The following is a 27,699-nucleotide window of genomic DNA, read 5'->3' on the forward strand; positions in this document are numbered from 1 at the left end:
CTGTTTCTAATCTTGTTTTGTAAGAACACTGCTTAATTTACTGCCTCAATATAAATCGAGCTACCAGAACAATAATAATGCCAATTAAAAGCCACTAGCATCTTTTGCAGTCATCTGACTTTACCTTGACAGCTTTTCTTTTAAGAACTAACCAGAACACCACTATTGTGGGAGAAGTCAAGTTGACAAGGTTTCAACAGCATCAAAGATACCCTACAGATGACACTGTAAATCAGTTCAGGCAACCCTACTGCCTAAGACTACTGTTCCTATTTCTGTGTATCATACTGGTCTCAGCTGGAGTTAAGCTGATGATTTTTTTATTAATCAGATATGGGACATTTGGGTCATTCTTGTAACTATGATACATTTGTAGTCTGTAGCCAAACACATGTAGACATGTGGTTTGGGCCAGAAAAGAGAGCTCAAAAGCACAACAATGCACAGAATTCCACTGCATTCACATCGAAGGCAAAGGCTCAATTAGTTTGTATTAAGAACCAAAGAAGTTTCCTAGTTAAAAATTTAACTGATTTCTGCAAGTGGAATAGTATCTGTAAATAGGAAACAAAGCAAAAATGAAACAATATTTTAAATTATTTTTTTATTTTACTTTCACACTAAACACAAGTTAATATTATTTGACCAAAGTCAGGATACAATATATTTCCTCATATCACTAGCTGAGACATTAAAAAGAGATTCCTTTCATTCCCACTTTACACTGAAATGTAAGTGAGGTTGTATCTGTCATATACTGCACATCTAATGTCCTATCACCATCCCTGCCTATGCAGTTTTACTTGGATACTAAAGCAGCATTGCTCTGTGAACCCTACATCATAGCATCTGAGTATTGTCCTAGTGCTTGTAACACTGTGGCACTGGAGAATGCACACAGACATCAAACTTTGGCACTGATTTCAGAGAAAAATCCTGGGTCAAAATCACAGAGGAACTGCCAGGAATTGAGACAATGTTCCAGATACAACAATGACATACTTCCTTGTTTTTTTCTTTTTAGAACTTCTATTTTTATTTTATTTTCAATGATGTACCCAATTGTTTAATCTTCTATTTAGACAGAACGCTCTTAAATTCTTTTTACCATTTTGTAGCAGTCAGTAGTGCCATTTGAGATGTCTGAGTCTGCCTGAGTTCCAGATGCTGCTCCTGAATGGCAAGGGTCTCTGAGAAATTATGTATAATTTCTGCCAGCACTAGAAGGGTTTATCACAAATTACACTAAATAGCACTAGACGCCTCTAACACAACCTGAAAGATTCCTCATCAAGCACAGCTTGAAGGATTCCTGATCAAACACTGCAAACATCTATGAGCATCACCTTAAGAACCCTTTGGAGTCAGAGGGCAGCAGCTGTGCAATTCTAATCCTAAACCATGCTGCTACCTTTGGTTTGATGAACCACACAGTTCTTCCCATCTGTTTTACATACAGCTTGCATGGCCAGCTCAGCTAGAGATGCTTAGCCAGGTGAAATTAACACCATCATGTTCCTTTCTTTTAGGAAAACTTCTAGATCAGGGAGTGCTTGGTTTGCACCAGGATTTGCATCCAACACATTTTAGTCATTACATTTTGGAAAGTGTCCTTTACTCAAGTTCCTCCTTTGTTGACAGCCAGTTTTGCAAGTAAGGTCAATGGGCTGATGATGCACTTTTCTTCACGAGCAACTCATAATAGGTAAATATTTTTAATACAAAGATTCATACACATTCCAAAAAAATCATTCACTACCTGAGAAATAACAAGAACCCTTTGACACCAAAGAACTATTTCTGTATCACCACTACAACTGGAGTTAAAACATTTCTCTGAAATCTTTAGCTTGCCTATAGATGTGTGTGCATGCACATGTGTATACCAGTCATAAACATTACCACTGTGAGATCATCAATAACATGCTGTTGTTCTTTGACTTGCAGTCTAAGGAATTCAATTTCTTGTTCCTCTCGTGTGCTGCTGAGATCATTCAAAGACGTGTGCCTTTTCAGTGCTGGTTGTGCAGACAACTTCTCTTTCTACAAAAATAAAAAACATAAAGAATGTTTTAAAGTGTCTTGCTGCAACAGGAGAAAAATTCTCATGTGTGATGTAGCAACCAAGAATTCTTTGAACTCATCAGTGCATACTCCACTACAACACAAGGCCTCTTTCAACAAAAAAACCCACGTTCTATATGCCTCTGTGTTAATCTCTCACATAAGGTATTTTAAAACAGAATCAAAGAACACAGTCTGAGAAAAAATTAGCAGATAAGTGAACTCAATGATCTAGCATAGTGCATGCACTCAAATTCAGTTCTGACTTCTAACCATAAAAGGAGTATTTATTAAAGCTGATTTTTAGTCATAGCTTTTTACAGCCTGCAAAAACATTTTATCTATCTGTTCCTTTCCCTTAATCAGCGTGAATTGATACAACACAAAGCACATGCCACTCTGAATTTAGAATATGAGTATTCAGATGCATTGTCTGCATTTGACAGTTGCACCATCCCACTGTGGAGACTGATGTGTTTGTGTTAGAATAAAAGCCTCACAAGCACTTCCACTTCAAAGTAACTGTGTGCAATGTGTTCTTACAACATGATGTCAGAGATGATTACTTACCAGAGAAGATCACTTACCAGCTCTACATTTTCCCTTGATAGATTTTTTATTTTCTCTTCCATTCTCTGGATACATTGCAACATATCATCATTTTTTTTGCTCATCCTCTTATTTTTTTCTACCAAAGGCTTCAGCTGACTTTCTGTCTCCCGAGAACGTTTCAGCTGCAATGGCAAAGAAACAAAGTTAGCTGTGCTTTAGTTTACCTTTGAAGGAAAGAAGAAATAGGTGTGTTTTCACTTGCCTTTCTTAACTCAAGAAAGTTTAGCTCTTCTGCTAAATGGCATTTGAGATATACACCACTGCTGAACTTCTTAAGAACTACAGGAGTCCAAACAAGTAAGATGTAACATTTTTGTATTGTCTGCCAAAGCACTAAATCTGGTCACTGGATTTTGCTTGGTAAACAGTTATGATGATCCATAAAAGGATTTCTTCACAAACTAATCTCAGTACATATAAGCTTCTTATGACTAGGTCTCTAGACAAGCTGTTTCCACCAATTTAGCCATCCCTTATGAGGAGGACACTCTTCCTCCTCCACTTTAAAAACCCCTTTACCTAATGCATAATTAGAGCAATGAGAAAGTCAGCCAGAGGGCACAGATTCAATCTCAGCATTCTGCTGACATTTTCAAGCTGCTCAATTTTGCTCCTGTGGTTTTATTATGTTAGACAATTACATGAAGTAAATTACTGCTATTTCTAGCATTTGTGCATATTCAATATTTCACTTTTTTTACTTCAGGAGCTGTTTTGTTTGAAAAACAATCTGTTTTTATCAGTCAAAAGATTTTTAAATTTGGTGAGTTTTAACTGGAAAGGAGAAAGAGATAATAATTTTTTTCCTGAGATAATTTCATTGCGTATTTGGTTTTCTGTTTCATTCTTGAGAAAATTATTTTTCACAGTGCTTAATCACATGGCCTTGATGATACTACTGGTTTTATGTGTAATATTGTCTCATAATATAAAACTTGCTCCACATCTATTTCAAAATATATTTCTTATGCCACCAAATCTAGAATGAAGAAGAGCACTTGACTGAGTCATACATGCCCTCCATCTAGAGGAACACTAGAAGGATACACTACAATACTTCAGCATTCTTCAGGGATGTTTTGAATTACTTAGGCCCACAGAAAGGATTAACAAGGAGGAAGATGTCAATGTTTCACAAGGATGTCAATGTTTCACTCATGTAAAGGACTGACACATGGCACCACTTCAGCCCTCTGCATAATTTTAAAATCAGATATATAGGTTCCATCTGTCTAGAATGAAAAAATCTCTTCTACTGCCACTAGAACTAGGGCATTACAGGACATGCGTAAAATTCCTACTGTGAAATTCACCTCCCATTGCAGTCAATGTGAGTTTTACCATTAACCTCAGTACAAGCAATTAAGTCATGATAAAGGCTAAAAAAATTCATTCTTAAAATTCATGTTATATCCTTTCTTTCCTAAGTTACTATCCCTCTCCTAGGATAATTTCACCTACTTAAGAGACTTCCCTTGAGAAATGGCAGATTTTTCATCACTAGCACAAGAAAGCTTTTTTAACTCCTAGCTAGCATAACCATATCACAAAAACAAATTTCAAAAGGATGAATACAGAAATTTAATTAGAACTATGCATGTTTTACACAACATCATTACACAGTGCTACAGGCAATATACAAGTTAACTTGATTACTATGACCCCAAAATAAATTTCTACATTTTTATTTTTGTGGAACAGGAAAGATTCCATCCATGTCTTCTATGGTTACAAGATTAATTGCTATAGAAATTTCTGTTGTATTTAGATATAATTGACTGAGGCCAACCAGGACTAACTTGTAAATTATTTACAACACTGACTTTCCAACATTAAATCTTTTGCCATAAAGATGCCCTCCCAGTCACCATCTGTTTTATTACTAATTAATTTACCAGTTCATTTCTTTCATCTGCTAGGAGAGTGTTTCTGTCTTCCAGCTTCCTTATTACAGCATTCAGTTCAGCAATTTTTAACTGAAATCTCCGCACATCTCGTTCATCCAAATGCTGCTCCTTTACATCAAAAACATAAAGATTTATAAAATTACCTTTTAAAAAATATTTTACTATCCATAGCTTCATATCATGGCTTAGCAAGTGTATTGTGTAAATTTAAAACAGGCTTGTACATCAGTGTCTGGAAAACTTACTTTAATTAACTGAAACACTAAATAACAACATCCTGTGAAAATGCTACATGAACAGCATCTTGTGAAATGCATCTAAAGTTCAACAATGAAAAAAACCAACCATCTAGGTAAATAATATTCCACATATAGCAGGTTACTTCTCACCAGATTTCTTACTCTCACCTAAAATAGTTCTAGCGTAAAGGACATAGATTAAAATCACATGGCTCAGTTTTTGAGTATAGTACATATTTTCTAATGGTTAAAATATTCCTAAAGTAATGAAACACTAAGAAAATACTGGGGTTCACAGCTGAAGATCACAGTGTAAATTCTAGAAGTTCTATATCCACATATTTTTCAACATTCTTTGCAATTTAAGAGGTCCAAGGAGTTTTTAAATCATCAGTAAAACAACAAAGTGCAGCACCAGGCCATTTACCATTAATTGGTCCTAGTAGTACCCACGAAACCAATGTGAACACCTAGGCAATTATCCAGAGCTGAACATTTGGAAAAAACACCATTTTCTCACCGGACTTCCCATCAGTTCGCTGATATCCCCTACTCCCGCAGGAAGCTCTCTCTTCGGACTACTGTGGTATCGTTCTGCCTCCTTCACTTGGACAAGCTGCTCATCCAGAGCTTCTTTCTGAAGGAGCAGTTTCTGTGTATGGCCTGCCTGGACACCAAGGTCTTTCTCCAGAGCCAGAATCACCCTGTCTTTGCCTTTTATCTCGTCCATCTGGAAAGAAATAATGCATGAAGGAAGTTTCTGTAACATCCCCAAGTGCTCACTGCATGCAAACACAAACTTGCAAAAACAAAGTTCTGTTTCTCTCAGAATTACACCAGCACCAAAACTGTGGCTGCCAAAAAGCAAATACATGTACTCTGTAGTCTTTTTCTCTGTCCTTAAACAAGTTTCAGCCTTGGCTTGATCATGAGTTTCCTTGGTCCAGTCTCAACTCAAGAGACAAACAAAACCAGATGCAAACATAGTGAAACAGAATACATAGTCACTGAAAATATCCACTTCATTGGAGGATATACACTTTGAAAAGGAGAAGAAAAATCTCCCTTCACTATTGTTTTAGAGAAGAAACACAGCTAGTACAAGAAAAGACAAACACACCCTTTGAAACTCACCTGGGTTTTCTTTCAAAGCTTGAGCCACACACATTTGCCCCATGTTGACTCCCTCTTTATTAGTGAAAATCATGTGTGGTGAATCTCTTCACAGACATTTAAAATTAGTAGCATATACATGCACAATATTTAAACTTAAAATCTTAAGCATACCTATGTATTTTATGCGCCCTTGTTATAAGATACAAATGAAGAATAGCCTTTGTGTAGAAGGAAAAAATGAGTGCACACAGACCATTAGAATAAAGGGTAGGAAGAAATAGTTCTTAAACACCCTCTCTGGTTACTGAACTGTGTGTTCATACATCTCCACACCAAATAAAGCACATTGCTCGCACTGATCTACTGCAGCTCTCATAGGATTTGTCCCTTGCAGCATCAGTGTTAAATTCACTTTGGTACTATTCCAAATGCTTAAGGAAGTGACAATCTGCAGCAGTTACTGTAGAAACAGATTTCTTAACAAGAATGCTAGCCATTAACAATATACTTATTTGAACTGTGCTGTATTTCCTTCAGTTTAAGAAACTGTTTTCTTGGCCAACATAAATGCATGGAATTCTGGAAGTAAGACTATTATAACCCCACTTGAAAAAATAAAATAAAATCATGAACTTGTTAAATGATACATTTGTTGTTTATTATAGTCCACAAGAATTGCAGAAGTAATTTATAGTTCAATCAAAGTGATTTACAGGATGAACATAATAAGATTACATGATTGGATGCAATTTGCTTCTTCAGGATTCTTGCCTTAATCCTTTCACAGTCTACAAAGAACGTGAAAATTAGTTTGTCTACAGAACCTGACTGGCAGGAGATGGCCTGGCTGAACCATGATCAAAGATAAAAAGGTCAGATTTGAAGTTAATAAGCTGGTCTAGACGACTCTGAAGTTCTAACTGGAACTGATGAAGATTGGTTCTGATGGAGATTTCTTCCCTGATTTAGAAAAAAGTTGCTGTGTCCCAACTCCTCATACAGTAAATAAAAACAATACTTCCCAGTGTGTCAATTCACATTTGTGAGACTTCCAAGTATGCCAAAAAGGACTTGCAAGAAAAGAATGCAGTTTTGTTAATGGAAGAATTTGCAACATGCAGGGTTTCAGAGGGACTGTGCAGTGAACAACAATGACAAAAATTAAGCAGCTGCCTCATTTACTGAATGCTATCTGTCATGCACACTGATGTATCAGGGAGCCCTCGGGAGGAAAAAATGTCATGTAACTAAATACTGTGGACAGTTTAGCTTTCAACGACACAGGTGTTCACACTGAACATCCATATAACTGACACAGGAATTTGACCAGGCAAGGCACACATTCAATAAGAAGACCCAAGGTTACACAAACAGCCCTAATTTCAGATACCCAATTAGTAGCATTTTCATACTCTTCATATTCTCACAGTTTAATGGGAAATGCAATGTCATAGGGTTTGAGCTGGAATTAAAAAAGGAAAGCAACAATCTTGGTACGTCTGCTACTTGCTGAACTGCCGCAGAACTGATCCTTTGGAACAGATGTGACCAGTGCAGCCACGCCCATGTCACCCTCCTCCCACACTTCCACGGATCAAAGCACACAAGCTCACACAAATTAGAAAGAAATGCCATGAAAGAGCATGGCTTTGAGGTGGGGGTTAAGGGAAGGCATAATTCTCCTCTGCTTTTCCTACTGCTCTTTTCCCTACCATAAAAAATCTACATGTGGCAAATCTTTCTGAAAACAACAAATGCCCCATGTCTCAGTCAAACATAAAAGTATTTGAAACACTGATACCATATAATAGCAATGACTGCAGATCCTTTCTTATTTTGGGTTTCTATTTTAAGTTACAGGTATGCACTAGAGAACCTTAAACACACACACAAATACATAGAACACTGCAACAGCGTTTCATTTTCTGTAACCATGAACTAGCAAAACAAAGAATTTCTAGGCAACAAATTCACCACAAATTGATAAACATGACTAGAACTGCAGCAAGAATGCCTCCAAAATCTGCTTCAGAAGCATGGGGGTCAATACAGTTTTTCTCTCTTCAAGAGGACAGTTACACCCTATATTTATCCAATGTAACTGCATCAACCTTGTTGATGTCTCAATTTTCTTACATCAACTGCAATCTGACCCAAAGACTTACTATCTTTTTCAGCCTTGAACGGTGCAGAGCAAATTTGTTCATCTTCCCTGCCTGCTTTCTTAACAGAGAGTACAAATTCGTGCAGAGTGGGAAAAAAGGGAAGAGAAGCACTTTACAGTAATGCAACCTCCCTCAGTTCCATGTAGGAGAGATGGTCCCAGGAGGCAATGAATAAGGAGGTACATTACTAAGAAAAAGAGAGAGATGGTTTAGGTTTAAACTGAACATAAGCTGCCATAGAAGACAACTTTAGTTTAGCCTAGTACTGTATATTCTAATAATCGTAAAAGATCAAACAAAGTCTCCAATGTCAGTTCTGCCCCACTGGAGCCACAGTTTGTTACATGAAGGCAAAAAAGTTGGCAGCATAAAGGAAAACAACCTAATATAATTGGGCATGCATTAGGTATGTCTATTAGACACATGTATTATGGTCTCTATTTTACTGGGGAGAAGCATATCTTTCCTTAGGCAAATGAAAATCAAAACGGATTAATCCAGGTTCCCTGTTGCTTGGTATTTTAATCAAGCACATGTTGTGGAAGCAACACTGTCATAACCAACTGTCTAAGAATCTACAGGGTCTTAGAGAGTAGTATTTTTTATTAGATTAAGTGACAGAGCTGATAAGAAAGCTTTCAGGCACAGAAGCCCTTCAGCAGATCAGATTAAGAAGCGTTTTCATGTTTTCTACCATGGCATTGTACTTGAAGGACCAACAAGTGGCAACTGGAACCTGCTTGCACTAACTCCCACCACTGCTTTCACAGATTCCTGCCTGTTCTGCAACTCATTTGAGACCTCTCACTAAGATACAAAGGAAAGATAACATATTTTCTTCCAACCTATTTAGCACAATGACATCCCAATCATGCACTGGGCTCACACATATTGTTTAAATCAAATATACAATCCCAGAAATTCCTTCCAACTGCCTGCTTAGGTTTCAAATTTGTTCTCAGTTTAAAACAAATTTACCCACTTTTTGCAGCTACAAAGCAAAAGAGAGTCACATGAACTCTTTCACATTCTGTTTTGCATGGATTTCAAAGTACTTTAGAGCACTGATTATTTTTCTGTATGCTTTTAAGGGTGGTTCAAGTCAGTACAAAAAGTCTGTGGTAGGAAGGCAGTGGAGCAACATGAGGCTAGAAGGTATTTTCAATTATATGTCTTGAGAAGAAAAGTAGCAGAAATACCCTGTGAAAGAGGATTTAAAGAAAATAAGATCATTCACAAGCAGCTGCAGAGGCAAATTACTGAGAAATCACCTTGAGTAGTGTAACTCTGGAGCTCCTGGTTAAAATTAGAGCTTTTAAAATATCTTTTCTTTAGGGGTTTTGTGCTGTCAAATGTTAGATGCTGAAGAGAGACACAACCTGCATTATGTCAATGAAGAGCTAGCATTTATAGCCTGCGTCAAAATTATCCAGGTTCCTAAGAAAGGTACATAACTGCCCCCTTACAGCTAAGAGAAATGAGAAGAAATTAGTCTTTTAATAGTATTTATCAAACATGAAAGGGAACCAAGGCAGTCACTGGAAAAAGCATCCCCTGCTAATTATGCCACACTTCAATAGCTACAGTGAAAGAAACTCAGAGACCTTTGGGGGAACTTTAGCCTCTCATGAAGTTGAAAAAGAAATTCCCAGGGAATTAAAAGCCACATCTATCAAGGCAATGACATATTCAGTTTCCAAAGTGGAAAAAGCCAGCTGCTGCATTGCCAAGTGTAAGACCTTCCTCTTTAGCCATCCTTGTAAAAGTTATCTCCTAGCCAACTGCAGAAAATAATTCTACAGTGCTCTTCTCCAGAAGAAATTTAATTAACCTTTATAGTAAGTGCCTGACACTGAAAATAGGGCTATCATGACAGAAGAATTGCTGGTTACTATGAATAACAGAAAGAAGATGCTACTCAAAAAAAACCCAGGTAAAGATTGAACCAAATGGAATTAACATTTTTTACATTTATAAAGGGACACTGAGACCTAACAACAATATCCCAAGCTGAAAGCCCACCTGAAGAGAAGAATTAAAATATTCCAGAGTTGTGCATAGTATTCTCTACAAGAGACATCATCAGCTATTTAAATAAATGCTTGCTGCTTATTTGGGTAACTTAGAGAGAAAAGGGACAAGAGATGCCAACCATTCAGCTGAGTAATAAGGGTCAGAGACAGAGGTGGATAGCACTTAGTCTTAATTTCTTGTGTAATTTTTCTAAACCAACAGTCAATAATTTCCTCCACCAGCATTTCCCAAATATTTTTCTGACGTGTGTAAATCTCATTTGAACTTTTGATAAATTACACAAGAAACATCATATGGGCAGAAAATCCCAGAACTTACTGAAAAGAGGTTTCTCACATATTTCTCGAAAGCCAACTACAGTCTCAGCTACCGGATTTTTCCTATTACCTATCCCAAGTGTTCATTGACAAAGCTGTAATGAACAAGAAGTCAAAAAGATAAAAATGTAGCAAAGCTAAGTAATACAAACTTCAGGAGATTGTTTGTCCGGGTGCTACACCATATGTAACTTCCGTGGTTTTTAATACTGTTCTAAATTTTGTAAGGAGATACAGAAGTCAAATTTGTGACCGTCCTAACTTTTTAGAAAATATTAAGAACAAACACAAAATGCTAAGCCTGCACTATAAAAAAGGTTTCATTAGATCTACTTGATTCAGGGAAAAACAATGTCTGGCTGGAATGCTGCCCAGTTAGCTCCTAAGAGAACAAGCATAAATCTTCAGAGGATGGAAAGCCAAGTATTATTTGCAGCCCTACAAAGCTGGAGGTGGTGGGTCTTTGCTGCAGATTAGCTCAGCCTTGGAATGCAGCTGAAACACGCATCTCAAACAGATGGCAAAATCCAGGGAAGAGCCCACAATTTGATATCAGCAGCTGTGTGTGAAATACATGCAGGGTTAAGCAGCCGAGAAGAAGCACACTACAGCTCTACCCAACCATGCACGACTGCCTTGGATGATTCAAAGCTCAGCTTTCCAGTCTCAAAACTCGAGACTTCGGTTAGGAATCAAAACTCATGCACACGTGCCACTGCACAAGTGAAGTGAGAAAAGCCAGGCTCCACCCTTCTCCCAGGGCCAGCAGAGGATCAGGGAGTGCCCCTGCCAACAGCCAACTGTGCCTCTGCTCCAGAATTTTCAGAGACAAATGTCTCTGCATTGACCCCAGGGATGAAAGTAACATAAAGATATGAATTCCACTGCCTTAAAATGGCAAAATCCTAGTAATGGGAATGCAGGAGAACATGAATGTTATTAGAAAACTGTTCCCATCAGTAGGTAATTCGGGGTTTAGTGGAGTGTTAAACTTTTGCTTCTACTATTTTTCACATTTTACTGAAAAATAGTTGCTGAATTTCTTAGAACATAGAAGTTATTTTATTTGTTCATCTAAATTTTATCCCTTGAAAACTGAAGGGAGTAACGCATTTTAACAGCTTTGTCAACTGCCCATATGAAGAAATGGAATGCACTGCTCCCCAAATTTGTGGATGATACCAAATTTGGGGGAGCTGTTACCGCACTACAGGATAGGAACATCATTCAGAGGATCTTTCTGACATGTTGGAGAAATGAGCCAAGAAACCCTCACAAAGTTTGCCTAAGATACAGTGTCCTGCCCCTGAGAGAGTTCAAGTGCCTGCAACAGCTGGATGCCAAGTGAAGTTGGCAGTTTTGCAATGGGAAGAAAGAAAAGAGGAAAAATGGAAAGACAAAATGAAAGATTTTTGTGTCCTGTAGGGCAAGTTGGATATGGGTCAGTGGTGAGAGCTTGCCATGACTGAAGTTAACTTGATACTGGGCCAAACCAGGAGGGGTGTACCAAAAGAGATTTAGCCTTTTATTAAGCATATGTGAAACTATGCCAGGAGCACCGCAGCCACTTTTGGGCTCCCCAGCACAAAAAAGAAGGTATTGACAAACTGGCCTAAGTGCCACATAACTGGAGGAAGGCCAGTAAGACCACTATGGGGCTGCAGCATCCAGCATTCAAGGAATGGTGAAGGTGCCAGGCTTGCTGAGCCAGCCAAAGGAAGCAGGCAGGATGCATTACAATAGCAGATAGCCATTCAGCCATCCAAAGGGGAATACAGCGATGAACAAAGCACGTTTCCCCAAGATACACAGCAAAAGGACAACAGTGACAATCAAAAGAAGAAAGAAATTTCACAGTGACAGGGCTTTGGGGTAGGCTGTCACTGTTGAACCCCATCTTGGGAGGTTTTCAAACTGGACTGGAGGAGGCCCAGAGCAGCCTGATCAAACCTTCAAAGCAGCACTGCTTTGAGCAGGGCACTGGACCAGCTGACCTGGAGAGGACCCTCAAAATTTTCCACAATTGTATTATACTCCCAATGCTAAATAAACTAAAGATTATGAACACCTTATAATCCATACTGAGGACTTAGAGAAGCATATTAAGAGCTATGCAAGGTTAGAAAATATGAATTTGGGAAGGACATGAGCTGAAATTTTGGTTGTCCTGAACTGGAACAACCTAATTCTTAATTCTGAAAAGACATTTGTCAGAAGCCTTCACTTAAATCATTAGATGCTATGTTACACACAGACACAAAGCTGAAATCACAGTATTTTTAAAAAATCAATATAAATGGTACATGAGCTTATTCAATATAAAAGGTACATGAGCTTATTCCATAAAAGGGTTTTTCTCTTGACAAGAAGTTTCAGTGAAACTGCCTGGATTTCTACCTTTAAAAATTGCTTAATCTATTAGCTCAAATTCTATTATTTCATGTCCTGCATTATATTTATTTGGCTAACACAGAAGAAGTGTTCCCCACTAGAAGGAGTTTTTTATTTATGCAGCAAGATAATTAGGATTAAGGAGATTAAGGACACTTAAATAGTGCATCTGTCTTCATAAATCATGGCTGATCAGGAACTTCTGAAAATCACTCCTTGCAAACAATTTATTTTACTTTGATTCTATTGTCAGCAAAACGATTTTTTGCCTTGCAAGTATGAATGTGCACACTGCTCTTTAGACAATTTTTATAAGGCTACTTGAAAATACAATTGAAATATGCAAATTTAATTCATCTGGTGTACTGTGTGCCTTCTAAAACAGGAACCTTATTGCGCATCTAATACAATCAGTGTGATCTTTCATAATGATTTTTTGGTTAAGAAAATTTGGTCTATTTTATATTAAAGTGAAGTATTTCAATTAATTTCAATCCAAGCTGTTTAAGAATATTTAGGAAGACCGTATGTGTAAAGATTTTAATAGGGTAGGAGGGTATTTAGCTGTAAAATATGTAAAAGGCTTAGTGTTAAAGATATTTCCAATAAAACAAATAATGTTTACTAAAACATACACCACAAAATGCAGCGTGCAAGTGTCATTTGTTTGTTACAAAGTTTAAATATTATATTAAGTGTTCAATTATTATATTAAGTGTTCACAAAATAAACATTCAGGTTTTTTCTTATATAACCAATACGAAAAATTAGTAAGATACTGAATTATGACTGGGCTTTTGCATATCTCTTCCAAGGCAAACACTGTAAAGTGTCCATTAATCTCACCACTGCAAAAACAGTACTTAGAGAAATGTGCCTTGCAATGTAAAGGCCTGCTTAAAAACAGTGTCCAAGTTGTCCCAAAATGAATGTAACCTCTAACAAATATGCTACAGTCAATAGCCATGCCTTCCTTTCCACCTGTGCTGATGACAGAGTAAGGCTGGTCTGTTTCCACGGATCACCAACAATGTGAACAGGCTATTTCAGGATTGTCAGGCAAAAAAGACCAACTTTACTTACCTCTGAAAACGATTTTTAAACCTAATTTTAACACCAAGTAAGTCAGTTAAATGGCAAGCTTAATCATGGCCTAAGAAAAAGTGGCTGAAATTGCTATTTTGTGTACATTTGTACATGGAACAACACAACTGTTCAGACTCAACTACTCAGAAAATAGGGACTGAAAAAAATAAGTAATAGCTGTTCTTGCTTTCTTATCTTATTCTCCAAGGTGCCTCTTTACTTTCAAGACATCTGTTTCATGTGTCCCTCCAGTTTGTTACTATCTATTTTTACTTCTGGTTTCATAGCTGCCAGCACATTGTGCTGATGCATATATACAACAAAGGTGTATTTTCTTGGAGGGTGGGGGAATAAAATCCACAGCAATTAGAATTCCTTAAATGAATGAAAACATTTATATCACTGTTACATTTTCAATTACAGGACCGGAAGAATTCCAGTATCATTTCACACTGCACAGAGAAAAAGTGTGTAATATTTTTTGCCAAATACATATTTTACTTTCTCTTATTAAGCACTAGGACCTCACCCATTCAGTGTTGTCTCTGTTGAGGTTTGTTGGGTATTTTTCATGGCTCAAATCAAAATCAAGAAGACAATCACTAATCATATTTCTAAAATACTGACATTTGTACAACACAGCCATAGCTGTTTATATGGTCAATATAATTGTATCCATATATGCACAGACGATGGATTTTGCTGTTTTCCTTTCTCATAACTTATTTTTTGATAACAGCCAATAATTGTAAGATGTTACTTGATTAGTCATGGGTATTAAAGTTAATGGCAAAAATATAGATCTTTTTTCTAGCTGCAATATCTATAAAAATACATTTTCAAAAGTAATCTGTGATCTGAAATGTAAAATAAATCAACCAAGTCTGACAAGACAATCAGACTGCATCCTGAATTACTCTGTCTGAATTTGAATTACACTATGGCCAGCCCATTTAGGTCATTAATCCCAAAGATGCTGGTTTCTTAATAGTGCCATAAAACACTGCACACACACAAAAGAGCACATTAATTGAAACTCAGTTACAGAACTGTGCTAATATTAGTAACACTGCCTTTCACATCCTTCTCGTTTCATCCCACAAGGATAGAAACCAACCAAGAACCCCAAATCCAGAGCTGGTGGGGTTAATCTGAAATTGAGGCAAGCATCCCTTGAACTAATTAAATGGAGGGGAGAGGAGAGAAGGAAATATCCCAGTGATCAGATTCTATAATCCCACGTGCTCTCTCAAAGGAAAAGAGTAGCATCTAGGAACCCTGCAGTATATTTTTTACCTCGTCCCAGATTTAAAGAATGCCCTGTACAACAACAAATGCCTAAATTCCTAAGAATTCCCAGAAGAAACTCTTCTCTCAAAAAACCCCACAAACCACTGAATTTAAGGAAAAAATTGAAATTCATCATATGAAAGAAATGGAGGGACTAGAAGGCATCATCAGGCTCTTGGAGGAAGATATGAACATTTCCTGAGAAAGCCCATGAGACCAGGGGCAGGCTTCCTCTGGCACTGGGAAAAGGAAACGAGAGTTATCTACACACTCTCCCAATACATCCACCATTTTAGATGTAGCTACTGAGTCACCGAGGCCCAGCAAGGCTACAATTAAAATTTTGAATGACTTCACAGGATTTTTTTTTGTGCCATACAGAAAGAAGAGTGCCTTTCCTTCATCACCTTTGCACCACAGTAGGCTGAAAACCTCTGCTCTTGAAAGTGAAGAGTTAAGTGTTTCCTTTGAAACCTTTCTTAGAGGAGGTTAAATTCATTTAGAAAATATCCTTCAGAAAAACACATGCCAGAATGTATCAACCTTCTCTCCTCTTTAACACTTTTTATAATGGCCTGTACTTCATAGCCATGATTTTAGAATTTTACTTTTCTAATACAGAACAAAATATGAAAGAAACCATGTCTGCAGAAACTCCACATTGTCAGTCTTTGCAGTGGTCTTAATTAATGAACGAAATGATACCCCTGAGACTCGATCAACATCCAATTAATTTAAAGCATAAATATTTACTGCATTAACAGCTTTCATTGTCTCAGACAGAAAATCACCAGCATTAAACGATATTACAGTTTGTAGCTTGCCCTCACCATAATTTTTCCTAAGAACACAAGAAAAAAGAGGTCATTTCTGCACAAATTCAAACTGACAAGATATTTTCCTAAGGAAACTGATGTTTCATTCTATTCAAAGTCTGTACTACTTGACATAACATAAATATTATGCTTATTGTAATTTTAGATTTTATTTGCATAGCTATTGTACTGCTAGTTTGTGCAGATAAACAAATAGATATATACATATATATAGAAAATATCACATTATCAAACAGAAGTGTCACTTGATGAAGACCTTTCTATATGTATTACTGTGTACAGCCCATCTTAGATTCCTTACATTTTACAAAGCTGAATAATTTGGGGCATCCACTGACAGGAAATATCGCCTGGATTTTGATTTTATACAAACAGCATAATCTGCCATCTGTGCTGAAGTCCTAGGGTTTATGAAGCGTGAAAAAAGCCTGCTGTCCTAGGCCCTAACTTTGCTGCTGCTATAGAAAAAATACAGAAATTCTGAAAGGGCAATTTTGCTTAAAATTGAATGACCTGGATAAAGATGCAGAAGAAGCAAAGAGACTGTCTTGTTTCAGCACAACTGGTTCCTCTGATTTAAATATAAAAACTCTACGAGAATTTAATGTTGCCATCTCACTAAGGCGTTCTTGCATTGTCAAATGAACCATCCCTGACTTGTTTTGGTCACCAGGAGTACAGCTGTACAGCTAGGAAGGGGAAAGTTTATTTCTTTGATCTGCTGAGAAAATTCATCCTGGCAAGTCTTGGTTGACTTGTATTCTATTTGGTGGGACACAAAGCTTTGGACCGTGTTGGATAGGCTGTGGAGCCTAAGGTTCCTCTTTGCTGTAAGAACAAAGTAGTGGAAATAGTGGCCTATTGTAGCAATCGGTACTGGTGGAAGATATCACTGCCAAAAGCTGCTTTGGTATTTATGGGCACATACAGCAATATACCAATATCTGCTATAAAGTGAAATAAGCAGCATTACTTAATGAACTTACCAGCCTGCGGATCTCCCTCTCACATTCCCGCTTTATTCTATTGATCTCATCCTGATGGGACTGATAAGCCGTGCGCAGGTCCGCAGCCTTCATTTTATCCGCCTGCATAATGTTGTTCAGAGCCTCTTCAAGCTGCTTTTTGCCAGATTTCAGCTCCAAGATCTCTTGTTGCAGCTTCATTCGTTCCCCGTCGAATGCCTTGCGAGCCTCCTCCTTTGCCTCACTCAGCAGCGCCGTCTTCACTTTGTCAGCCGCCCCGTCCCGCAGGACATTGACTGTTGACTGCAAACGCTGAATTTCACCATCTTTGATTTTCACCATTCTTGCCACCTCCTGCTCATGCTGCCGGATCAGTAGCTCTCTGACACTCTGAAGTTCCTTCATTTTCTCCTCGTGAAGCTTGGCTTTCAGTTCAGAAACATAGGCAGTGTGCTTATGCTGCTCCTGCTCCCTTTCTTGCTTAACCTCTTGGATTTTTTCTCTCAGTTTACCCACCTGGAACAAAATAAAAAATACTGATTAACGAGCACCACTCCACTTTTAAAAGTCACCCAGAAAGCTGCTTCTAAACTGGTATTAAAAACTGATGCTTGTATATTCAAAAGCAAAGACTGCATGCCTCTCTCCAGTGAACAAGTAGAGAAACAGGGCTGGAAAAAGGCCATGTGCATGTTAAGGAATCTGCTACAGGGGTGTGCAACTGGCAATGAGTTATCACAGTTTTAGGGAATAAAATAAAACTGAGCAACACACCATATAGTTAGCTCCTTATTTCCTGTACCAACCACACCAGGCTACTCGCACCCATAACCCCTCCACTGTGCTCTACAAGAAGATGGAAAATTAATCAAAAAGGCAAAAGACTTTGTTTATACTTTTATTTTGGATTTCTTAATTTCTTAGCTATTTTAACGGGGAAGTCCTTATTAGATAAGCCAAAAGAATTGGCCTTTTGAACAATCAGGTCTACTCAATGGACCTCAGATCTCACCCCACAACTGAGACTATTCATGTCCCCAGACATTTTAGAAAATATAGGCCAGTGACTCTTAAGGGTTGGGGAAGGAGTAGTGGAAAAATGTTATAGCCTATTATAGTAACATCCACTGTGATTAAACCTCATTATAAAATGATGCTCAGCAGGCTGCATGGAAAGCAGTATTTTTTCCATGTGGGATTATGTGTTAATTTAGAATAAAGGGGGAAAAAAGAAGACGACTCACTTGTCTATTGCAGTATACCAGAAAGGCCTTAATGTATTTCATCATTCATAGTTTCAGTAACATCTTTCTACTATCCCCATTACAGAGACTGCCAAAACCTCTATCAGATGCAGAGGTTACAAAACCTTGTGTTTTAACCTTGAGTGACAATACACATTACACACCAAACAGTGCTTCATGGTAAAAGGAGACTACCAAGCAGCAGAATGTTAGTCACTGCCACATCTGCTTCTATCTATGCTACACAAGGCTGTGATCTGTAGCCATATTATACAATTAATTTACACTAAATTAAGCCAGAATTGCAACTTGGTCAGATAGGTGTCCAGTCAGGTTAAACCCATCACAACTTGACCTGAAGTCTTCAGACAGCTGGGACAGCAGAGTTTTCCTATGCAGAAGGTGTTACAATCCTCTTATTTTGAACAGCAACTTTGAGAATTAACCAACTCAAACTTACCCTTGATGTAAAGAAAGAAATAGACTAGAGCAGGAGAAGGAGGAAAGGTATCTACATTTTAATGAAAACCTAGATGCACTGATGACTAAACACCACCTGGGAGAGCACTGTCATTACAGCTGTGGAAAAGGTAGCAGCTCTGAATCAAACACTGTCACAAGCAGATTTTACCGATATTGTCACTCTGTTCCAGGATGATTCTGAGAACGTATCTTTACTAAGAGAGACAGAGGTTGGGCTTTTTTCCCCAAATGGTAAATCTGGCTATTAGAAATTATCTGCAGGATATATCCATGTGTTATTTCTTTTGGTGGGACGACACTGAGTTCCAAGCCTACAGTGGATAGCAGTGATTTTCAGTGCTTGCATTAGGGTACCCAATTCCATAGGGGAGTCCACAGCAGGGAGGTTGGAATAAATGACATTTAAAGCTACCTTCCAAGCAACACCATTCCATGATGCTGTAACAAAGCTAAGTCACTTACTCACCTATTTATTATCAGAAGTAAACACACTAGTTTATAGATAAATTTGCAAATGAAACAACACTCATTATTTACTTATTGCCTTACTGATGAGCCAAGAAAATTGAAATGAAACTGAACAATGAAACCTAGTAATGACAGCTTGGGGAAACAAACTGTATAATGGCACATACAAACACAGATAATATACCTCCAGAACTACAGTAATTTTAAATTAGTCATATTGTACATAAAGCATACAACTGAAAGGCAGTTTCCAAAACAACACATTCATGAGCATAACTTCCTAAAAGCATTTTTAATAAATGAGAAATAGATTTTGACATTTTGGAGGAGCACTGAGTCACACAAATTAGCATACTTGCACAATTTTTTTCATCTTTCACTGAATTAAGGAAAGGCAAGGCAACACCTATATGCATTGTTGCTATCTGTGGGAATACATATTAACCACTCAAAGTAACTGAGTGGTATCATACATCACTACTAATTTTACCTAAAAGCTTCAGCAAGAGCAATTTAAACAAGAAGAATTAGAATCCTTCAAAAAACCCTGGATTTTTACACAGCATCTTAAATGCTTATCACACCTCATGACCCACAAAAAAAAAGATGCATCCCAATTCTCAAGGTCTTTAAAAAGTCTTTTCTCACTCCTACTTTTTGTCAGAGACAGTGGAAAGTTAGATCTGTCTGTTAGATCTTCCCTGAAAGCCATAAGCTGTCCTTCCCGCACCCCTCTGTCCCTCTCTCCTGCATCCTGTGCAGCTCTGCACACGTCTGGCTTCCAGAGCAACTGACTGAATGAAAATAGTAGTGTGGCATTTTCCCATATGTCTGAGTCTCACTTTCAAAATGAACCTAAATTTTAAAGCAATTTATCTTTTTTAATTTCCGGCACTCTTTCTGTATTTTTTTTTTATATGAAGAAAGCTATTCTATCCAAGAAATGAAGCCAATAGAGAAACAAAGTCCAGCAGGATATCAGGGCACCAATAAAACAGTTCTTTTCTACCATTCTAAATTAAAACTTTAAAAACTGGTGCACATTGATACAATATTGTTGTCATAGAAGAAGAAGTTAGTTTCTTCAAGAAATAATGCTAAGCATCATTGCTTCTTCTTTCCTTATGTCTAAAAAGTGCCTGAAAGCAGGATATCCTTTAAAACAATATAACTATATTGCCCTTGGATATTTGCATCTGTGTTGTTTTCTATGGCAAGGTGCTTTGCACACTTAAGACAGAAAAATAATAGTTCAGCTTTATGACCAGAGTCAATGAAATAATTTTAAAACTATGCATTTCTAAAACGCAATAACCTTTTAAATCATATCTATTTCCAAGTGCTACCAAACCACTGCCCCAATAAAAATGTTATGATATGAAATTACTCAGGACTACCTCATTTTTTTCTCTTGGATTTAATTGCAGGGAATTTTAATTTGTGGCACAATAGTCAATCACAGGATGGATACTCTCCACACTGCTTTTTGCCAGGAACTGCAAACTTGAATGTAAGAGAAGGTGATCAGGAATAGTCAGCATGAATTCACCAAAGGGAAAACATGCTTGACCACTGATAGTCTTCTACAATGGCATGGCTGGATGGGTCAATGAGGGGGGAGCAGTGAATGCTGTCTACCTTGACTTCAGCAAAGCTCTTGACACTGTCTTCCATAACATCCTATAGGTAAGCTCAGGACATGTGGGTTAGATCAATGGACAGTGGATCAAGGTAGATGAAGAACTGGATGAATGGCAGAGCTCAGAGCATCATGATCAGCAGAGTAGAACCCAGCTGAAAGCTGGGGTGCACCAGCGATCAATACTAGGTCCAGTCTTATTCAACTTGTTTATCAATGACCTTGGCCCTGGTGAGGTGCATCTGGAGTATTGTGTTCAATTCTGGGCTCCACAGTTCAAGAAAGACAAGGAGATACTGGAGGGGCTTCAGTGGAGGGCCACAAAGATGAGAAGGGGTCTGGAGCATCTCTCTGAGGAGAGACTGCAGGAGCTGGGCCTGTTTAGCCTAGAGAAGAGAAGACTGAGAGGAGACCTCGTCAATACATATAAATATCTCAGTGTCAAGAGGATGGTGCCAGGCTCTTTTTGGTGGTGCTCAATGACAGAATAAGGAGCAGTGGCCATAAACTAAAACACATGAAGCTTCACCAAGCTGCTCTATCACTCCCCTTCCTAGCAGTGAGGTGATACAGTGAAACTGAGATGAAACATCTCATTTATCTTAACTCCTAGATGCTGTGATCTCAAGCCTACAAATGTACAGTCACAAATAGGATATGGGTATTTAAAAGCAATAACTGAACTTGGTGAAGATGGAGTGACAGACAACACTGTAACACCTTGATATCAATAACAAAGTATTACTTTGTCATAGGTTAGCAAGCATAGTCCTGGAAGGGATGTCCTTGCTAAGGGGTGCTTACAGCTTCCTCTGGGACCTGATAGAACCTATCAGCTGGCCAGTTTGAATATGGACAATTCTTTAAGCCACTTAAAGTTGTGACCGCCTCTGTGATCCACACTTAAGAATGGACAAACTCCCCTCTCAAGCTCCTCTCTCTCTCTCTTGTTTCTGGTGCTGGGACAGGTGGCTGCGGGCCGGAGCCCCAGCAGGGCTGTGGGCAGCCAGAGCGGCTCGGACCAGCCCCCCCACTGCAGCCAAGATTTCAGCAAAGCGGCACTGCTCTCCAGCAGAGGCCAGGTGACCAACACCGATAAGCCACATTCCAGCTGCAAGGCCGAGGTGAGATTAACCCTTTTATTGCTGTGGAGAGCTGAAAACCTGAGGGAAGAGAAAGAGGAGATGCTTAAAGCTGAAAGTCTGTTGTGAAGCTATGATATATCAGAGTATCCCATTGTAATTTCATGAAGATATGGGGGGTGGAGTGTTCAACTCGTAAGCAGAAGCACCTGCGCTGAGACAGGCAGATGCTGACGCAGCTGTAATTTCATGAGAAGTTTGGACAGGGAGAGATGGAAATGATGAGGACTTTTGCTCCAAATGGGAAAGGAGAAAAACCTCAGTTCCTAGAGATGCTCCCAGAGATAGTCCTAACGATGAAGATGAGGAAGACCCTTTGCTCCCAGGGAAGGAGAAGGGCCTCTGTTTTTGCTTCTGAATGGCTCAACCTTAAACTTGTACCCCAAAAAACTTCAAGAGTGGACCCTCGAAAGCAGTTGCAGGAAAAGCTGCAAGTCGGGGGAAGGGACTCACATCACGAGCAGAGAGACTCCTCTTCCTAAATGGACTGAACAATATTTGGAAGTGGGTGGCTGTCTCGTTGTGATAATGTTTTCATAGCACGAGCAAAAAGAGACTTCTCTTTCTAAATGGACTGAACAAGGTTATTATGGAAGTGGCAAACACACTGAACATCTTAAGGGTTGTCTTTTTACATTGTCAGTGGGAGAAGGGAGGAAGGTGGGGGGAGGAGGAGAGTTCTGAAGGTATGGTATAAATTTTTTCCCTCTTTTAGGTCTGTTAATAAACTTCTTTATATTCTTTCAAGTTTGGTGCCTGCTTTGCATTTCTCCTAATCCTTATCTCACAGAAGATAAACAGTAATGAGTATTTTGGACCAAACCACTATACTAAATTGGTGTTTCCACCCGGTTACAAACCCACCCCACAACATACCTGAAATATCAAAAGACTACCTTCTAATTTTTCCTAGCTATCTCAGTCGGAATAGGTACTTTGGAATATTTGTTCCTAAATATTCATGGACATTAGCACAAGCATTTATAAAACCACTGACCTGACTGCCAAGACCATGTTCATTCACAGCTGCTCCTTGTGCTCATAGCACTGGACTTTAAGGTTCAGTCAGAGGGAGTCCTGTCTCCACTCACTTTAAAATAAGTTTAATTTCTGTGCTTTGGTCAACTCCTTTCGTTACTCATTACCCAAAGGTTGGATGTCTTCCAACAAAGCTTTTTCACTATCAGAGCGAGGGTAGTATGAGAGCCCCTGTTCAGTTCATGCATTTCCTTCTCCAGGCTCTCCATAGGTGGCAGCAAACCTACAGTCCCAGAGGACATCCTATATCCAACAGGCTCCTCAAAGCTAACAAACAGGCATTCCCAAAACAAGAGACAGTACACGAGAACCAAGGCAGGGCCACAACTTTTGCTTCACCCCTTGGGCAACATACATGAACCCAGCTACTCGTGTGTCTGATGGCCAAAACACCACCAGCAAGATCCACAATGATGCATATCCAAAGACCTGCAAACAGCAGTTTTGGATCAGGTATTGCATAAACATGCAGTAGAACAACTTTACAGATGAAATTTCCTTATGTGGATCAACAACCAATGAAACAAGATGAACTAGGAAAATATGTACAAAGTTTTGAATGTCTCTTGGGTAAAATTTTATTTCTGAGAAAGCAGTGCTCTGCAGGCAAAAGTATGTTAAGGCTAATTTCCATTTGTGATGTCTCTCATCAATTAGAAGGTTCCTTCTCAGACAAATCATTAATATAGGCATATACGTGAGGGAAAAAATAGTATAGGAAAATTAAATTGAGTAAATTGGCCCCACAAGAGTTTGTTACCTTTCCTAATACAGTTACTGTCCCACGGGTCACAGAGCTATCTGTTTAGCAGCTTCAATACCTCACTCTTACCTCTATGCCAGTAAAGATATCTAATTTATTAAGAATTCTCTAGGTACAGTGTTTTTACTGCCCTGATACCAAGAAATAATTTCTCTTGGTTTTGTTACTATTTTTGAACTACAATCTAAACAGGAAAAATCTCTATGGCTTTGATTTACTCATTTTGCCAGTCAAGCAGTCAAGGCATCCTGTAACTGCTGCACAGACTGAGAGGAGGCTGGGAAATAAACTACACATTCAATTCTAGTTAAATGATTTAGAGCAAGCACCACAGCAAAGATGAGGGAAAGAGGTTGAAGATCTCTTTCCCCAACTGCATCCTCACAGAAATGCACTCCAGCACACTGCAGAATTTACTACAGACTGCAGTGTACACTTAGGATTTTAGATCACTCTGGCTATAATTTCCTCTTTCTTCTTTCACAGATCACATATGTGAGCTCACCCATTTCTCTGCACACATATGTGCACAATACACAGATTCGTCTTCAGTAACAACCTCAATACACTAGAAAATATTAAATTTTTAAGCTGAAGAAAGGAGAAGTAACCAAACTGAAGCAAATCTTCCTAGACTGACTATACTGTAAGAAGTCTAGTTATTGAAGATGTTCCTGCAGCTGTCATCGTCTTGTACTAACACTTCATTCTTAGTTGAATCAAGAGTTAAACTTGATGCTATTACAGGTAAAGCATCAAAACTGGAAGTGTATCAGGGCTAAACTCTTTCTAGTGTCCATGTAATTTTTTTTTAATCAGAGTTATTTAAAGATGCAAAATTAATTCATTCTTCTGTCCAAGGTGTAAGATAAATTTATAATTATGTGTTCTTTTTAATTCAATTTTAAAAAGCATAATAAAATTCACATCCATATTTCTATATAAAGTTATACAGAACAAGATAGGAAATAAGATAACTAAAAAGGAAAATTTACTCGTGTAAATGTAATCTACCATCAACTCTTAGGTCTCCAAACCCAAACACTGAAACACTAAAAATGACAGTGAAATAATACAACTTATCGACCAATAAATTATAAAGGGTATTAGTCACTACTAAATTTCATGGTACGTGGTTTTAAAAAGCACAATTAGTTTGTGCCACTTGTTTTAAAATTTGTTGTCATTATATCAATCAACAGCAAGAGAAGGTGAATGAGGAAGCCAGTAGCAAAACCCCTGACTCATCTGTTCATTCATCAATACCCCTGACCCATAAGAGATTTGGCTTTTTGCTTTACTCTGTGAAGAAGAAAAAATTCCAAGGCAACACAAATTTAGTTGACTGATATATTCTGAACCTATTGCATCACTCAAACAAAAATAAAGGCTTTATGGTTTCCTTCTCTGTAAGAAGTAAGTTCATTTGTTGGTGGTTTTTTTGGTTTACTTTGTAAATTAAAATGTAAAAAATAAGACCTTTCAAAGCCGAGTATCACGCAAGGATGTTAATGAAACTAGAATGTACAGAAATGTTGTTATTCAGGTGTTCCACATTTTACACTGATATAAAGAAAAAAGGCTAGAACAAAGATATGTTATATAAAGAGAATATATTTTCAGTGCATACTTGCTCCACTTGGTAAGTTTTTGAAACTCTTCTAATTACAGTATCCCCAGTCAAACACAGAAAAATTCACCTGCACATGGATTAATCTCCAGAACTGCCATGTGCAAATTCAAATGCACTAATTGATTTTAATAAACTAACGGAGTAGAAATAACCTTACTGGTTTGTCCATATTGTAAACCACCTATGGAAATATATAAAAGGAAATGCTAATCTTTACAAATATTAATGTATTTGATGAATTAATATAGTTTATCCTATGTGTCCTCTTGATTACCCAAATACCTGTTGAACACATGCTAGACAGACAAATATTGGTGGATCTGTTTCATTAGCAATCAGATGCATCACTGAATAGCTCAGAATGATGCCACACATAACCTCAGGACATCAAATCAGGACTCCTAGACAGACAGTTCCCAGTTAATTGATATTCTTCATAGGCATTTAAAGTGACATGCTTTGAATAAGGTGCTGATGTTTGGTTTTGAAGATGATTCTTTTCACAACATGCGATTTTCAGTAAGATCAAATATAAAACTCCCTTGTCAGTAAACTAATGCCATTTGTATTGCTGTGATTGCAGATTTCAGTGTCTGGGTGTTTGGGGATATTTGCTTCCTTTTGCACACTATTTAAAAGAGTTGGCAGCAGTTGTAGTTTATCAGTTGTTCTTCTGATCTCACTTCTCTGTCATGTTTTTTCTTTTATGACTAACAGATTTTAGTATCAAACTCATGGTTTCTAGCAGTGTTACTGTTAAAAGAATGATCACAAAATAGAGACAGACAAATACCTTGGACTTTTCTTGCTGAAATTCTATCTGGATGTTGGTTAGTTTAGTTCGCAGCTCCTCATTAGCAGCTTGCAGGGCTTCAGTCTCCATGTCGGACTTCTCTCCCTTGGCACGACTTTTCTTTGACATAATTGTTTTTGAAGTTTAAAATAAAATGTTTGCTCCACACTGAGCTACCGTAAGCTAGTGCCTTCTGCTTTTAGCATTTAAGAGTTGTGCAGTGGTCAACAAAACCTTTCATACAAAACTCTGCCATCATGGGAGAATTCTCTCATGGCCTGGAAGAAGCAAAGTGGTGGGAAAAGAATTAGGCTACAGCATTGATCAGAATCAAACATCAGACTTAACATCCATTTTAAAGCACACTGAATTTCCTTCAATTATACTATACTGCATAATGTACCGGAGTTTGAAAGAAACAGATAAGAAGTTACACAATTATTTCACTATCTCTAAACTCTATCCACTGTATTCAGATGTTCACAGAAATAAAAGTGTTTACAGTTATGGTGAATATAGCATATAAACAGAAATTATATCTTATTCAAGACCTGGCTAGAACCATGCTCAGGATTCCCAGAGCATGGGAAAACCATGGCACAGAGGCACAGAGAAAACCATATATTAACTGAGGTAGTGTTTCAGTGGGAATAGTTTATTTCCTGTAGTAAGAAGAAAGCCTTTATCTCCCTAATGTATCAGTTATAATGCATAATTGTATTATTCATAATTATCATCACGTTTCACATCCTCAGCATCTATTAAGAAGGTATCACAAAAATGGAAAAGTATTTTAAAATGTTGCTTAAAATATCATATATGTAACCTGCTTATGTTCAGGGCTGATACTCTTTGAAAAGCTATAATGGAAACAAGAAGGTATTTAACTTCATTTTTATTTCTCAGCATGCTCTAAACTTAAAAACTATTCAATTATTTTAATCAGCTTTATGTAATATTCAAAGAGAATATCAATAGCAAAGAACCCTAATTCCGATAATTAAGAAATCCCATTATTAGTTTGCTTCATGAGTAGTTATAGAAGATTAATCTGTGACTTTTTTCCTCTCTGCTATCCTCAAAGAATAACCTGGTTCTCCATAAGAACAAACTGAGGAACAAGTGCTATCAATGCTGAACTAGTTTCCAAAGCCATGTCCTCTGCTCATTTTAAATATCCACATAATTTCATTATTAAATTGTCAACAAAGCAGAAAGGTTCCTATTTTAAAACTGAACAACATTACTGGAGTATTATATTTCCAAGAAAATTGCTATCAAATTGCCTTCAAACAGTAAGCTGCTCTGTCCAACCTACTACTGCCAGGGAGTTATTTTAGAAATTGTATTAGAATGAGAGTCCCATGCATTCCTTAGCACATACTTTCTAAAGGGTTAGTGACCAATACCTCAGGTGTGTACAGACAAACTAAACAGCTCAGTTTTGTTCTCCTCCTCAAGGCGGGTAAACAGG

General features: G+C 37.9%; 1 protein-coding gene across 1 annotated transcript in view; it reads right to left on the minus strand.

Moving 5' to 3' along the window:
* Nucleotides 1-27,699, minus strand: part of JAKMIP1 (janus kinase and microtubule interacting protein 1) — a 147,479-nt gene that overhangs the window by 53,899 nt on the left and 65,881 nt on the right. Inside the window, exons 3-8 of the mRNA XM_069014476.1 lie at nt 26,226-26,503; nt 17,044-17,538; nt 5,343-5,552; nt 4,572-4,691; nt 2,652-2,798; nt 1,903-2,043 (exon numbers count right to left, since the gene is read on the minus strand). Of these exons, the coding sequence (XP_068870577.1) occupies nt 1,903-2,043; nt 2,652-2,798; nt 4,572-4,691; nt 5,343-5,552; nt 17,044-17,538; nt 26,226-26,354 (1,242 nt within the window). The 5' untranslated portion in view covers nt 26,355-26,503. The remainder of the gene's footprint in view (nt 1-1,902; nt 2,044-2,651; nt 2,799-4,571; nt 4,692-5,342; nt 5,553-17,043; nt 17,539-26,225; nt 26,504-27,699) is intronic.

This window comes from Aphelocoma coerulescens, chromosome 4 (assembly GCF_041296385.1).
Source record: "Aphelocoma coerulescens isolate FSJ_1873_10779 chromosome 4, UR_Acoe_1.0, whole genome shotgun sequence".
Taxonomy (NCBI): domain Eukaryota; kingdom Metazoa; phylum Chordata; class Aves; order Passeriformes; family Corvidae; genus Aphelocoma; species Aphelocoma coerulescens.